The sequence below is a fragment of the Bison bison genome, unplaced genomic scaffold (genome assembly GCF_000754665.1).
Source record: "Bison bison bison isolate TAMUID 2011002044 unplaced genomic scaffold, Bison_UMD1.0 scf7180017858886, whole genome shotgun sequence".
Lineage (NCBI taxonomy): Eukaryota > Metazoa > Chordata > Mammalia > Artiodactyla > Bovidae > Bison > Bison bison.
This window is the reverse complement of record NW_011489458.1, coordinates 338,224-351,579: the sequence shown is the minus strand read 5'-3', so window position 1 is coordinate 351,579 and position 13,356 is coordinate 338,224. Positions and strand designations below refer to the sequence as shown.

At 51.4% G+C, this 13,356-nt stretch overlaps 1 protein-coding gene across 3 annotated transcripts in view; it reads left to right on the top strand.

Annotated features, from left to right (window-relative positions):
* Positions 1 to 12,859, top strand: part of TEF (thyrotrophic embryonic factor) — a 23,772-nt gene extending 10,913 nt beyond the window's left edge. For all 3 annotated transcript variants that reach the window (XM_010830048.1, XM_010830056.1, XM_010830065.1), the window contains 3 exons: positions 3,167 to 3,481; positions 7,712 to 7,932; positions 9,273 to 12,859. In XM_010830048.1, the coding sequence (XP_010828350.1) occupies positions 3,167 to 3,481; positions 7,712 to 7,932; positions 9,273 to 9,488 (752 nt within the window). In that variant the 3' untranslated portion in view covers positions 9,489 to 12,859. The remainder of the gene's footprint in view (positions 1 to 3,166; positions 3,482 to 7,711; positions 7,933 to 9,272) is intronic.
* The last annotated feature ends 497 nt before the right edge of the window (positions 12,860 to 13,356 follow it).

Here is a 13,356-nt window from a genome sequence, read left to right as displayed (position 1 = left end):
GGTGGGGGAGGGAGGCAGTCGGGTGGGGGTCGCGGGGAGGAGGTTCATTGGGGAGGGTCCGGAGCACGCGCGACGTGAAGAGATTACCGAGGAGTCTGATGGGGGTCGCAGCAGCTATTCCAGTGACGCTCCAGGACGCCTGCCCTGGGGACCCCTGCATCAGAATCACTTGGGATGCTTGTTTAAAATGCCCATTTCTGGGCCCCACCCTTCACCCTTCACTGGATCTGCGGCTTCAGAGACAGGACTCTGCATTTTAAGGGGCACCACCCCACTTCCGTGATTCCACAGTCCGCTAAAGTTTGAGATGCCCTGATACACCGTAGCGAACTGCTTTTGTTTATGGCTGTCCTCCTCCCAGCGGGGAGGAGGACCTGCCTTCTTCCCTGCTTGTGAGTATCCTCAGGTTCTGGGTCCTCACTGGAGATTTCTTGGAAATGAGTTTCAGGGCTGCTGCCGAGGTGGAGAGGGGTGTCAGGAGGAGACAGGAGGTGCCTTCTGAGGGGGAGATTGGGATGAAGGTAGAGGGATAAGGGTCAGAAAGAGGCCACTGAGGCCCTTTACCTGGTTGTTTGGGACTGACCCTGGACTTGGAGGCCACAGGGTTGGTCTTTGTCCTGTTTGCTGCTGTGTGTGCTTAGTCAAGTCCCCACTGTTTGGAACCACATGGACTGTAGCCCACGAGGCTCCTCTGTCCATGGGATTTTCCAGGCAAGAATACTGGAATGGGTTGCCATTTCCTCCTCCAGAGTATCTTCCCGACCCAGGGATCGAACCGGGTCTCCAGTGTCTCCTGCACTGGCAGGCAGATTCTTACCACTGGGCCACCTGGGAAGCCCTTGTCTTGTTTCCTAGGCCACAGAGGTCCCTGGGGCTTTTGTGGAAAGCAAGTTTGGCCTTGTTTTTGGTCTGAGAGCATGGGGTTCAGGGAGCAGCAGGAATACCACCTATAGTGGAGTTTCAGGGGCACTGAGGTATGCTTTCAGTCTTCTGAGATTTGAATTTCCAAGAACCACTGGTGTCTTTCAGGGATTTGGGAAGGAATGGGCCTTCTGTGAATTACCGGTCTTGGGGAATTCATTTTCTTTTAAAAAATGCCATTTCTCTTCCTTTCTTGGGTGTGTTCTGAGACTCCCATCCCTATGGCTATCACGGTCGGGTTATAAATAGCTTCAGCACATTAGGTGAGGCCAGGCTCTCTCCTTCCGCTTCAGGACCTCATATGCACAGACCCTTTTGTTTATTTTTAAGGCAATGCTTTGTTCCAAATCTGGGGCTGAGGCAAGCTGCCCCGGGACGGGTGTGCAAATCTGTCAGGTTCTGTCAGATTACCGAATAACAACCATCCATAATAATAATTCCATCTCACATTTGCAGAATTCTTCCAGAGCCCCTTGACATAATCTTATTTAGTCTTCTGCAGCCGTCCTGTATGGTATTACCCCACTTCTCAGATGAAGAAAGCAGAGGCTCAGAGCGGTGAGGGTGTTTCCTTAAGGTCACGTCACCAGTCCTTACATTGTATCACTGGTAACCACTGATGAACATCTCCTACAGTTAAAACTCCATCTTATAAAAACACTGATTAACAGTGTGCTTAATTGCTCAGGCCAGACAAACCCTGGAACTTGGTACTAGTTCTCCAGTATGGCTGTCTTTCTGTCTCCTCCCTTCTTCCTCTTTTAATCCCCACGACCCCCACCCAACAGGAATCTCAGTCATCTCTGATCAGAATGTAGAGTCAGTGTCTCAGGGAAGGAGAACAGGGAGGCCATCTGGCCCACCCAGCTCACCAAAGCTTGGCTTTCTTACTTCCCATTTGGTTTTAAACCAAAGCCTGGTACAGAAGGCAGTTGCAAGAATTCGAGTTACTTTGTATTAGTAGCCATGACCAAATTCTGTTTGTCAAAACCTCCACCTTTTCACTGGGTGTGTCCATTTTTATTGAACCAACAAGCTGCTTTTTGGCTGTCTGAGGTCTAGGCGTCCATGCATGACTGGTTTACTTCCAACATAATCGTATTTGATTTCTGTTTCATTTCAGAAACCAGAGTTCAAAGATGTCGCCCTCAATTTGAAAACCCATTATGAGCTTGTCATGATCTTATCTCCCACTTCCCTCATTTGCCTCCCTGTCACTCTGATTTTCTTCCAACCTTGTCACATTTTTCTCTTTTTTTCTCAATTTGCCCTTTCTTGGATATCCATCCACGTGTATAACTTTCGGGCTGAGACAGTTAGGTGGGTTCATGTCCCCACTGATTGATTTGTTTTGCTTTGAATGGGAGCATTCTTTCTTCTACAGCTCCATGCGTCTGTTTCTTCCCAAAAAACCTGCCTTAAGTCTCTGCTCATTCAGGGATAAGCAAATGGTCTCTGGAAATGGTTGCTGTGAAAAAGGTCCTGAAAAGACAGCTCCAGGCCCTCTCTATCTATAAACCCAGCCTTCTTCATTCAGTACACTCATCTTCCTGGGGTCTGCTGTCTTGCCTGCTCCTGTATTGGTCCTCATGATCTAGAAATGAATCAAACACAATCCCTTCCCTGAGCAAGCTCACCATAATAATGAATGCCTGGCGTGTGCCAGGAGCTCTACAAGACACTTTCAAATGTTACCTCTAGTCTTCACCAAAGAAGGAGCTTTATCCTTACTTACAGTGGAGGACATTGAAGCTGAGAGAGGTTAAATAACATGGCTAAGGTCACACATCACTGCAGTGGGTGGCAGGCAGGATGGGACAGGACAGAAGAACAAGCAAGTTCTTGGCCTGAGGAGTCAGCCCTTTCCTAAGATAGCAGGATCAAAAACCCCATTCCCCAGCCCCCGACCCCCGCCGATAGGCTCTCTCCAGCAGATGATAATCCCACAGCCTGTTCTGAATTAACCCTGGGACTACATCAGGCCTCAGAGCTGATGGCAAACATCCTAGGAAGCCCAGGCATGGATTTGCAGCACATGAGGGTATGCTGCCATCTCTAAAGGAGACCAGTGGTCCTGGTTCAAGCACCAGGTTATAACTGGAGAATAATGTGGGCTCTTGAAATGCATGCATGGATGGATCAGGACTCCGAGAGAGATGGCTCTGCCCTGTGAGGCTCACCACGTGCCTCCTGGGGTTGAGTTACTCTCTCAAGAGATGTCTCATCACAGATTTTGTGTCTACAGATAAGGAAAAGGGGAAGGAAAAGCTGGAGGAAGACGAGGCTGCAGCAGCCAGCACCATGGCCGTCTCAGCCTCCCTCATGCCGCCCATCTGGGACAAAACCATCCCGTACGATGGCGAGTCTTTCCACCTGGAGTACATGGACCTGGATGAGTTCCTGCTGGAGAATGGCATCCCCGCCAGCCCCACCCACCTGGTGCAGAACCTGCTGCTGCCGGTGGCTGAGCTAGAAGGGAAGGAGTCAGCCAGCTCCTCCACGGCGTCCCCACCATCCTCCACTGCTGTCTTTCAGCCCTCGGAAACCGTGTCCAGCACAGGTTGGTGATGAGCCTTTGGGCAGGGCCACCTGCCTCATCCAAGGAGATCCACTTCCCAGGGGGCTGCGTGGTCCCATTGGACCTACCATTAGCAGAAGCCCTCTGCTCCCCCACCCTTCAGCACAATCCCCCACGGCTGGAGATAAAAATAGCCATCCCCTCAGTGGCAGCCGGAGCCTTCCTGTCTTTGGTTGCTACAGATGGTCAGCCCAGTGCAGTGAGCAGTCCCAGTCGGAGGCTTCATAGGATAGCAGTGCCATCCTGCCTCTCCGCAGTACTGCTCTCTGCCGCCGTGTGCACTTTGCCTCAGATTCTTAGGAAGCTCAGGCAATAATAATAACAGCAAACATTTATTTAACATTTATTCTGTGCCAGGCACTAACACATAATCCTCACAAAACCTCCTTATGAGGTTGATACTTTCATCCCCATTTTATTTTATTTATTTAGCTGCACTGGGTCTTGGTTGTGGCACGTGAACTCTTAATTGCAGCATGTGGGATCTAGTTCCTTGACCCGGGATCAAACCCGGCATTGGCAGTGTAGAGTCTTAGCCACTGGACCACCAGGGAAGTCCCCTGTTATCCCCATTTTCTAGGTGAGGAAACTCAGAAGTTAGGTCACTTGCCCAGGGTAACACAGCTGATGGGAAGTGGAGGCAGCACTTGAACCCAGGATGTCCGACTGTTTAGCCAGGTACCTCTCAGGTACTACCACGAAGAAGGCATTTCCACTGCCAGGACCAATACCATCTTTGGGATTCCTGCTTCATCCTCTTGTCCTTTTTCTGTTTTACCTCCATTTGGTTGGTTTTCATGCCCCTGGGTCATGAACCCATCAGAGCAGACATGGTCCCTGTTTCAGGGGCTCTGCAAAGCTTTCCACAGGCTCAGTTCAAGGCATATAGGCAGATGTCTCCTGGAAAAGACCCCAGGAGCTGGTGTGGAACCCAGGAAACCTGCACCCAAGGAATTCTCATGCTCTATTTTTTTTCTTTTTATAATGGAAAAATGTTCAGATATGAAAATGAAGGGCTGCTATAATAAACCTCCAATAACCATCACTCAGGTTCTGTAGTAATTGGCTCATAACCAGTCTTGTTTTCTATAATCTCCTTCATTCCCCTAACCTGATTATTTTCAATCAAATGTATATGTAAAGTATAGTTTTTTTAAGAACAGAAATACCAGTTTTACATCTGAAATTGACAGTAGATCCAAATGTTACTGTTTTACAGTTTGCTTGAATCAGGAGCCAAATGAGACCCACACATTTCAGTTAGTGATGTGTCTTAAATCTCTTGTAGTCTGTTGGGTCTCCTTTCCTTTTTATTTCTCTGCAGTTTGTTTGTTGAAGCTGAATTGTTTGTCCTATAGAGTTTCACACATGCTGGATTTTCTGGTTATATCCCTCTACTGCCTTTTAACATGCTCCTCTGTCCCTCGTTTCTGTGCTGTAAACCATTCAGCTTCAGAGGCTTCAGCTGATTCTAGCCGAATTCTTGTTTGAAGGCAGCTCATTTTTGTGCTGGTCAGGTTATCCTGAAAGGCTGGTTCCGTGTGTGGGTAGGGGACAGAGCTGGAAATGAGCCCTCTTCTTATACCTGAGGCCGCCTAGGTGGAATTTCCCTCTGATTTTGTGTTTAAGTAGACCTTAATGAAGTGTGGCGTCCAGAGGTGCCCCTATCATAGGTGCACCGCTCGATGAATCTTCAGAGTGAGCCCACCCATGTAACTACGCCCCATTCAGAGCAGAGAACAGTCGGTATTCTGGAAGTTCCTCCTGACCCCACTCAGTCCTCACTCCCCAGAGGTATCCACCATCCTTATTTCCATCACCAGAGATTCGTTTTGTTTACAGATGAACGTTCTGTAAATGGAACTGTATATTACGTTCTCTTTTTCTTTAAGTAAATTACATTTACACGTTCACATTTAGAGCTTCCTATGGCTAGCTTTATAGTAACATACAAATCATGTGGGCATCAGTGACTAAAAATAGATTTATAGAACATACTTATGGACTATTCCTGTGACAGAAAAACCACGATACAAATAAAGTAAGATTTATACTGAAGAGTTATACATGTGGTAGAAATGAAACAGTTCATTTTTCAGGTCCTCTGTAATAAGTAGTCTGTATGCTTTCGTGACTAGCTCCTTTCCTCAACTCCGTGTATGAGAATCATCCATGTTGTTGCCTGTAGCAGAGCTGTATTCATTTTTTGTTGCTGAATGGTATTCCGTGTTTTATTTTGCCTCACTATGCGGCATTTGGGATCTTAGTTCCCACACCAGGGATTGAACCTGTGCCCCCTGCAGTGGAAGCACAGTCTTAACCGCTGGACAGCCAGGGAAGTCCCTCCAAGTTGTATTGCATGGCCACACCACAGTTTTTACCCACTCTTTAGGGGATGGACACAAGAGATGTTTCCAGGTCGGGGTTATGCCTAATAGCACTGCCATGAACATTTGTGTGTGAGTCTTTTTTTTTTTTTAATTCTTATTTTGTGAGTCTTTGTATGCATTTTCTGTTGGGCATTTTCCGAGGAGTAGAGCATCGGATACCCAGTGTTCGATGGGAAGGGTTGTGACTTGCACGTAGACTCACTCTAGATTGTTTCAGGACCACCCGCCTCTCTGTCCTTCTGAATACTCCCTGGAAGGGAAGCTGAGTTGCACCCAGTCAGCTTTTTGTAGATGTTTCCAAATAGGATACAAAGTGGCTGTTGCCATTTATACTCCCACCAGCAGTACAGGGGCGGTCTAGTTGCCAGGCTGTGGTACCTTGGCTGTTGGTTGTTTATTCCTATAGTTACCATGTTGGTCCCTGGCCACTCACTCTTCTGACACTCAGCCCTGTTTGTAATTAACCTGTCTGATAGGATACAAGTTGTTTATATGCACGATCCAGTTAAAACCTATGTCTGATCATGTCACACCTCTGCTCAGAACCCTCCAGTGACTTCTTCCACCTCAGGGGAGAGTCAAAATCAGTAACACTGTTGACGTCCGGACCAGATAGTTTTTGCTGGGGTTGGGGAAGGGCTGTCCTTGCACCGCAGCATGTGTAGCAGCACCCATGGCCTCTACCCACCAGACGCCAGTGGAACACACCCCTCCACCCTAACAGGGTCACGTGTCCCCTGCAGAACAAACTTGTTCCTGACTGAGAACCACTGCTTTACTGGGATTAAAGGTCCTACGCTTTCTGTCCCCATCCTGTTACTCCTCCCTCTTAGTCACCCCAGCCACCATGGCCTCTGCTCTCCTCAAGTCTCCCAGTACTTGCCTGTGCACAGACCATGCACTTGGTGTTCACTCTTTCTGAAATGTTCTCCCAAATATCCACATGGCATCCAACACTTCTGTATGGATGTTTGTAATGTATCTTATGTAACGTCATCCTTCCCCATAGGATAACATTCCATGAAGGCAAGGATTTTTCTTTTGTTCACTGCTTTGTCTTTGCCAGGACAGTCCTTGGCATATAGTAGATGTTTAATAATGTATCTATTGACTGAATAATTATTTTTGTGTCCTCTTATAAGTAGCATTGAGCAAGTAGGCCAAAGGTATAGATTAAAAAAAAATAACTTATCCCTAATAACACATAAGATTTGAATAGGGTTTTGCTTTTTGTTTTTTTGGCCAGACTTAAATTTTAGTTTATTTACCATCCACATGACCCTAGGAAAACCTTGTCATTTCTCCAAGCCTTGGTTTCCTCATCTGTAAAATAAGGTTAACACCCATCTCCCTTTCAGAGTTGTCATGAGACTGAATGAGCACAGCCACTGATTCGTCTCAAGGGGATTCAGAAATGGAAGCCATTTCATTATTCATTCTGTGTCCCTAAACCATTATAGTTCCTGGTGAGATTCAGCTGCTTCTCATTACTTGAGAACTTGAAACCACAGGAAGTTAAGGGGGTATAATGATTTAATGTTTTGCTTAACATTTCTGGGGGGAAAAACAATTGGAAAATCTTGTCTTTTTCGAAGGCCCCTGTTTCCTTTTGAGCATTTTGTTCCTAAAGGGAAGAATTCTTTCCGTGTTTGCGTTGTTGAATTGAATCACATATGCCAGTCTGGCTTGTGAGGGGCTGGTGCTCTTATACAGTCGCTTCTGTGACCTTGAGATTCAAGTAGGTGTCTGGGTATGTGACATGAGCCTTGGCTATTTAGTGAGTCTAGGCTTTTTCAGGACCACCTGCCTCTCTGTCTTTCAGAATCCTCCCTGGAAAAGGAGAGGGAGACCCCCAGTCCCATCGACCCCAACTGCGTGGAGGTAGATGTGAACTTCAATCCCGACCCTGCCGACCTGGTCCTCTCCAGTGTGCCCGGCGGGGAGCTCTTCAACCCTCGGAAGCACAAGTTTGCCGAGGAAGACCTGAAGCCCCAGCCCATGATCAAAAAGGCCAAGAAGGTCTTTGTCCCTGATGAGCAGAAGGTAACTTGGTACATAGTGAAAGTGCAGCGTGGGCTCAGGGGTCAAGGGGCTTTCCCCAACTTCCATTCAGTTTCCCTGGGAGGACCCACCCTCCTTGGGGACACATCGAGAAAGGCGTGCATTCAGAGCTTTGGGCCACATCCTGCAGCAGTTGAGAGAAAGGCATTTGGGTGGCGTTTGGCCCCGGCTTGACTCCCCGCAACGTCTCTTTCCATTCTAGTCGCCGGCTATGCCCGTGCTCCCACTTCCCTGGCTTCAGCCCAGCCCTTGGGCAAGAGCTCAGTCGGCCACAGAAACCGGGATTGAACAAGCCCTCACTTTGAAGGACAAAAGATAGCTGTACATTGCCATGACAGGGATGAGCCAGCAGCCTTCAAGCTGATGGTTTTATAGGAGCTGGGATGGGAGGAGTTGTTGTCACTAAGTTGTGTCCGACTCTTTGCGACCCCATGGACTGCAGCACACCAGGCTTCCCTGTCCTTCACCAACTCCCAGAGCTTACTCAAACTCAGGTCTGTTGAGTTGATGATGCCATCCAACCATCTCATCCTCTGTTGTCCCCTTCTCCTCTTGCCCTCGACCTTTCCCAGAATCAGGGTCTTTTCCATTGAGTCGGCTGTTAGCAACGGGACTGGGAGGAGAGGAGGATCTTGTAGTTTTTCCCTTCCCCACTGAGAAAAACTCAGAAAAGGGACTTCTCACCTAAGCTTTATAGAGTCAGGCAGACCTCAGGTTCCTCATCTGTAAAATGGGAATAACCATACCTGCCTCTTGAGAGGTTTCTGAGGCTTTTACAATAATAACGATGAAAATGGTAAACCTTTATGGGGTCCTTACTATAAGCCAGGCATTGGTATAAGCACCTTGTACATATTAACTCTTCTAATTCTCAGGCAACTTTGAGGTAGTTACTGTAATTACCCCCCATTGTAAAGACAAGGTGGGGAGACATCGTGAGGTTAAGGAACTTGCTCGGTTCCACTGCTAGAAAGTGGCAGAACAAGATGTGAACTCCGGGAACTGGAGTCAGGGTGCAGACCCTCAGCCACAGCCTAAGTGAGGCAGGAGTACAGACAGTGCTGTATGTTGGAGCAGCAGAGAGAGACCACTGGTAAGAGGAAGGCCCATCCTTCCACCAGTGGTCCCACTTGGATTCTGTGGGGTCTGTGGATAATGCTCCCTGGGTGTAAGGGCTGGGCCCCTGGGAGTCCCCAGGTCCCAGCTGCACCATGTGGGTTAAAAGAGGAATCGGTGTGGGTGGGGTGGAGTGCTGGCAGGAGGGGAGGGGTGGGTTCTCTCTTGGGAAAGTGGAGAGACCCACCAAAGACCCTTCCCCACAGGACGAGAAGTACTGGACGAGACGCAAGAAGAACAATGTGGCGGCCAAGCGGTCCCGGGACGCCCGGCGCCTGAAGGAGAATCAGATCACCATCCGGGCAGCCTTCCTGGAGAAGGAGAACACGGCCCTGCGGACGGAGGTGGCGGAGCTGCGCAAGGAGGTGGGCAAGTGCAAGACCATCGTGTCCAAGTATGAGACCAAGTACGGGCCCTTGTAACACGCGCCCCCGCCGGGGCGCTGCCTCACTCAGACCTCTGCCCGGGGCCCCTGAAACCCACCCCCGCGTGGAGACTTATGACTCGTCGTGGGCGCATGGCGGCGCACCTGCCCCGGAGCCTTCACGTTCAAGCTTCATTATCACACACGACCAGTGCGGCGACTTCCCTGGGGGCCAGCCTCCTCCCTGGCGGGACTCGAGAGAATCTACGAGGCGGTGAATAAGCCTTCGTCTCTGTCTTTGGCTGTCGCAGCTGGCCCAGAAGGGGACCTCTGGAGCACAGGCTCTCCTCTCCCAGGGGGCCCAGGCTTCCGTGACTCTCCCTCTTCTCCAGCCTGGGCCGGGCCAGGCCCGTATCTGCAGAATGAGTGGTGATGACTGTCGCCCTTACGTCTTCTCAGGTAGCTGGGCACATTTCTAGGCAGGGCGGGTCTGTCATCCTCCCCAGAAAGTCTTAGAGAGAGAAGCCTCTGTTCCTATCTTCCTCAGAGGTAGAAAGACATGCCAGCTCCTCTGTAGCGTCCGTGTGGGCACCAGGCCATGGAGGCGTGGTCTCTACGCAGCCGGGGATGACCTTTGCATCTGGGCCTGCAGCAGAAGGTCACCCAGCCGTTCCTGGTTCCCTGACCCCTTTTCTCTGTGGCTCGAGGCTTGGGAGGAGGAGGCCCTGGTGAGGGGCTCCCTGTGCGTTCCATCCACTGCTGGGAGAGACTCCCAGGGCGGTGGTCTCTGCGCCCTGGTCACCGTGCTCATCTACTCTTCTCCGGGGCACTCGTGGAGGCTGCCTAAGTCTCCTTTGTCCCACCAGACTGGGCCTCTGGCCCTGCTGTTTTTCCTCACCCAGTGACCACGCTCAGATCTTGGATTTTACCTGAAAAGTCCCCTCGTCTGGGGAGCTTAACTTCCTGGAGTGGAGACGCACCTTCTGCATGGTGTTCAGATACCTGGCCTCCACGGCCCCCTCTCACCCTCCCCCAGCACCGCTGGTGGAGAGCCAGGCATGTTTCTCTAGAAGCTCCCGTTCTTTCTTGCTCTGCTTTCTCGTGCGGGCCATGCCCAAGCCCGCTGTCCCCGAAAAGCAGAAGAGGGCTTCCTGGTTCTCGCTTCAGGATCCACCCAAGTATGAGCAGCCTAGAGGGCGTCCCCGGGCAGGGCCCTGGTCACCGGGTCCCACCCAGCTCATATGGAAGAACAGGCTCCTGGGACTTGGACATAGGCTAGAAACCCCTCCATCCGGGTCCTAGGAGACGGCCAGCTGTGCAGGCCCGGCCAAGGTGTGGGTGGAGGGGCCCACCTCGCAGCTGCTCCTTCCTCTCATGTCCGGCTGGACTCATCCTTCGGTTCTGCCCGGAAGACTTGTTACGGACATCTGCGGAACCCTCTGCTCGCTGTGGTCAGCCGGGCACCTGGAGATGGGTGTATTTATTTGCTCAGGGCAGGCAGCCTGTGGTAAGGAGGGGTCAGAGGTGACAGGCACACTTTTGTTGCGTTCACCACTGGTTTTATTTAAAGTGGTGGCTCCGAGTCCTGGGCCTTGACCCCTAAAGACTTTTTATAACAGATGTTAAGAGCAGGGGAAGCCATCCACTGGCCGTGGACCACACCCCAGGGGAACACACGGCCCTCCAGGGACCTGCACCCCCACCTCTCCAGGGGACTTGACAAAGGTCCTCGAGGCCGAGGGACGTTGGTGCCCCTTCCCCCTCCCCCGACTTTGACTTCGTGGTTCTATGAAAACCATGTTAACACTTTTCACTCTTATAACCACAGCAGGGCAGTTGCATCCAGCATGTCCATGTCCTGCCCTGGGCAGCTTGCCCGCCCGGGCACTCTCGCTCTGGTCTGGCCACCCACCCAGAGGGCACTTCTCATTTTGTTATTGGGAGAAGAGCCACCAGCTTAAAAGCTCTTCATTTTCTTTGGCCAGAAAGTGTATGGTTTGTGTTTTCTCGGTTTTTTTCCCCCCCTCTAAGGGATGGACATTTAGTCTCTGGGTGGCGTCCACTCTCCGACCCCAGCAGGTGTGGTGATGGCCTGCTGTCTCTTCTCTCTGTCCCACTTTCTGCCTGTCTGGGTGCCCTCCCCTTGCACCTCCTCCCCCAACCCTCCCCCCCCTCGCCCCTGCCCCAGGCAGTGGGTGTCTGGTTCCTTCCCAAAATGCTCACTTGGAAAGAGCGTGGCTGCTGGCCTCTTCTAGAAGAGCCCCTTCGAGTCAGGAGTCTGGCGGGGACAGGAAGGAGAGGTCCGTGGAGATTGACATGCTGGGGAAAAGGGTGCTCAGGTAAGCGTGTCTTCTTAGTCCTTGCAGGAGAGGTGGTGCCTCCTCAGTTTCCATCATGGAGTTGGGAGTGTTCTTGACTCCCTGCCAGGCCCTCTCCATCTTAGGGCTAATGGCCAAAAACTGAGGCTCCTGTCCTCATGTCTTTGACACCCTCTGCAAAGCACCAGAGACGAGAGATGCCAGTGTGAGTGGCTTTCCCTGGGCTTGCAGTGGGCTGGGACAGGCCATGCCTTCCTGAGCGCCCCCTTTCACCTCAGTTGCAGCCTCCGAACAGACAAATCATGAATGAGATGGAATGTTGCAAGAATATGCATATAATAAATGTATATCTAGACATAGAATACATATATATTTAGGGAGAGCTTTCACAGTGACCAGCAGTCTTGTGGAGGACCTGGGTAACTCTTACCCTTGGCCCAAGGCAAAGGGTTTGCCTGTCTGGGGCCTGAGGTTGGGGAAGGCACGTAGCAGTGACCCTTGATTCTGGGTAAGCGTCGTCCTGGTCAGGGGGGACCTGCTGTGGCCCTGGCAGGCAGCGTCTGCAGTCGTCCAGGCAGAGGTGGGGCAGCAGGCGAGGGGGCCAGCTGACAAGGGCTGCTCTGTGCTGGGCAGCTCTCCATCCGGGACCCTGGGAGCAAAGGGCTCAAAGCCCCCTGGTTTTCATGGCAAAGCCCTACCACCCCAGAGCTCCTTTAACATCTGTTAATTAAGTGCAATAAATTTTTCTAGAAAATGGCAAAGATGACTTCCAGGTGGATATTGCTGTCTTACAGTGTTGGGGACGCCAGAGCACCACTTGGTTTTATTTTTCTAAGTGCATGTGATGTGACAGAGTGTGTGGGGCTCTGCGCCCTCCCCCGGGAGCTGGCATTCCAGCAGGCCCCTCTCTCCTTCACCCGTGTCGGGGAAGGAGGCACGGCGCAAACCCCTTCTCCCTGGCCGGCGCGGGGCAGATGCGGAGCGTAGCCCGCTGGCCTTATGTGCGTGTGTGCGTGCGAGTGTGCCACTGCTGGTGGGCCCGGGTGACGTGGCGGGAGGGAAGCCGGGGATGTAGCCTTTTCAAACAAAATTAAATATTTTGAGACGAGAATCGCGGGGCTGTCTTTTCTGTCCTCCTCCCCACGTCAAGGCCGAGCCGCCCTAGCCAGTCTGTGCCTGCTTCTTCACGTGTCAGGTGGAAGGAATCCCTGCCCCCTTAGCCACACAGTTCCTGAGAAGGGACAAGTGCCAGGCCCCGGAATCGTCCTCAGCAGTTAGAACAAATGAAAGCGCAGCACGGCTGTTGGAACGCCAGGGAACTGCTCACGAGAAGTGTCCCCAGACGGAATCCTCAACAGTGCTCGGAGTGGGATTCTCGAGGTTTTCCTTGTTTACTTTTGCCACATTTTCTGTCTACACTGTGAGACCGTCACAGTTAAAAGACAAGGTTAAACACAGGGTGCAGCTGTCTGCTGGGCACCGGAGCTGTCGGGCTGAGCCACTCAGCATTGGCGTCCCCAGGTCCCCTGCTCAGGACAGGCCCAGGCTCCTGGGGTGAGAGCAGAACAGGCTGTCCACCCTTGGCCGTGCTCACTGCCAATTCCACCC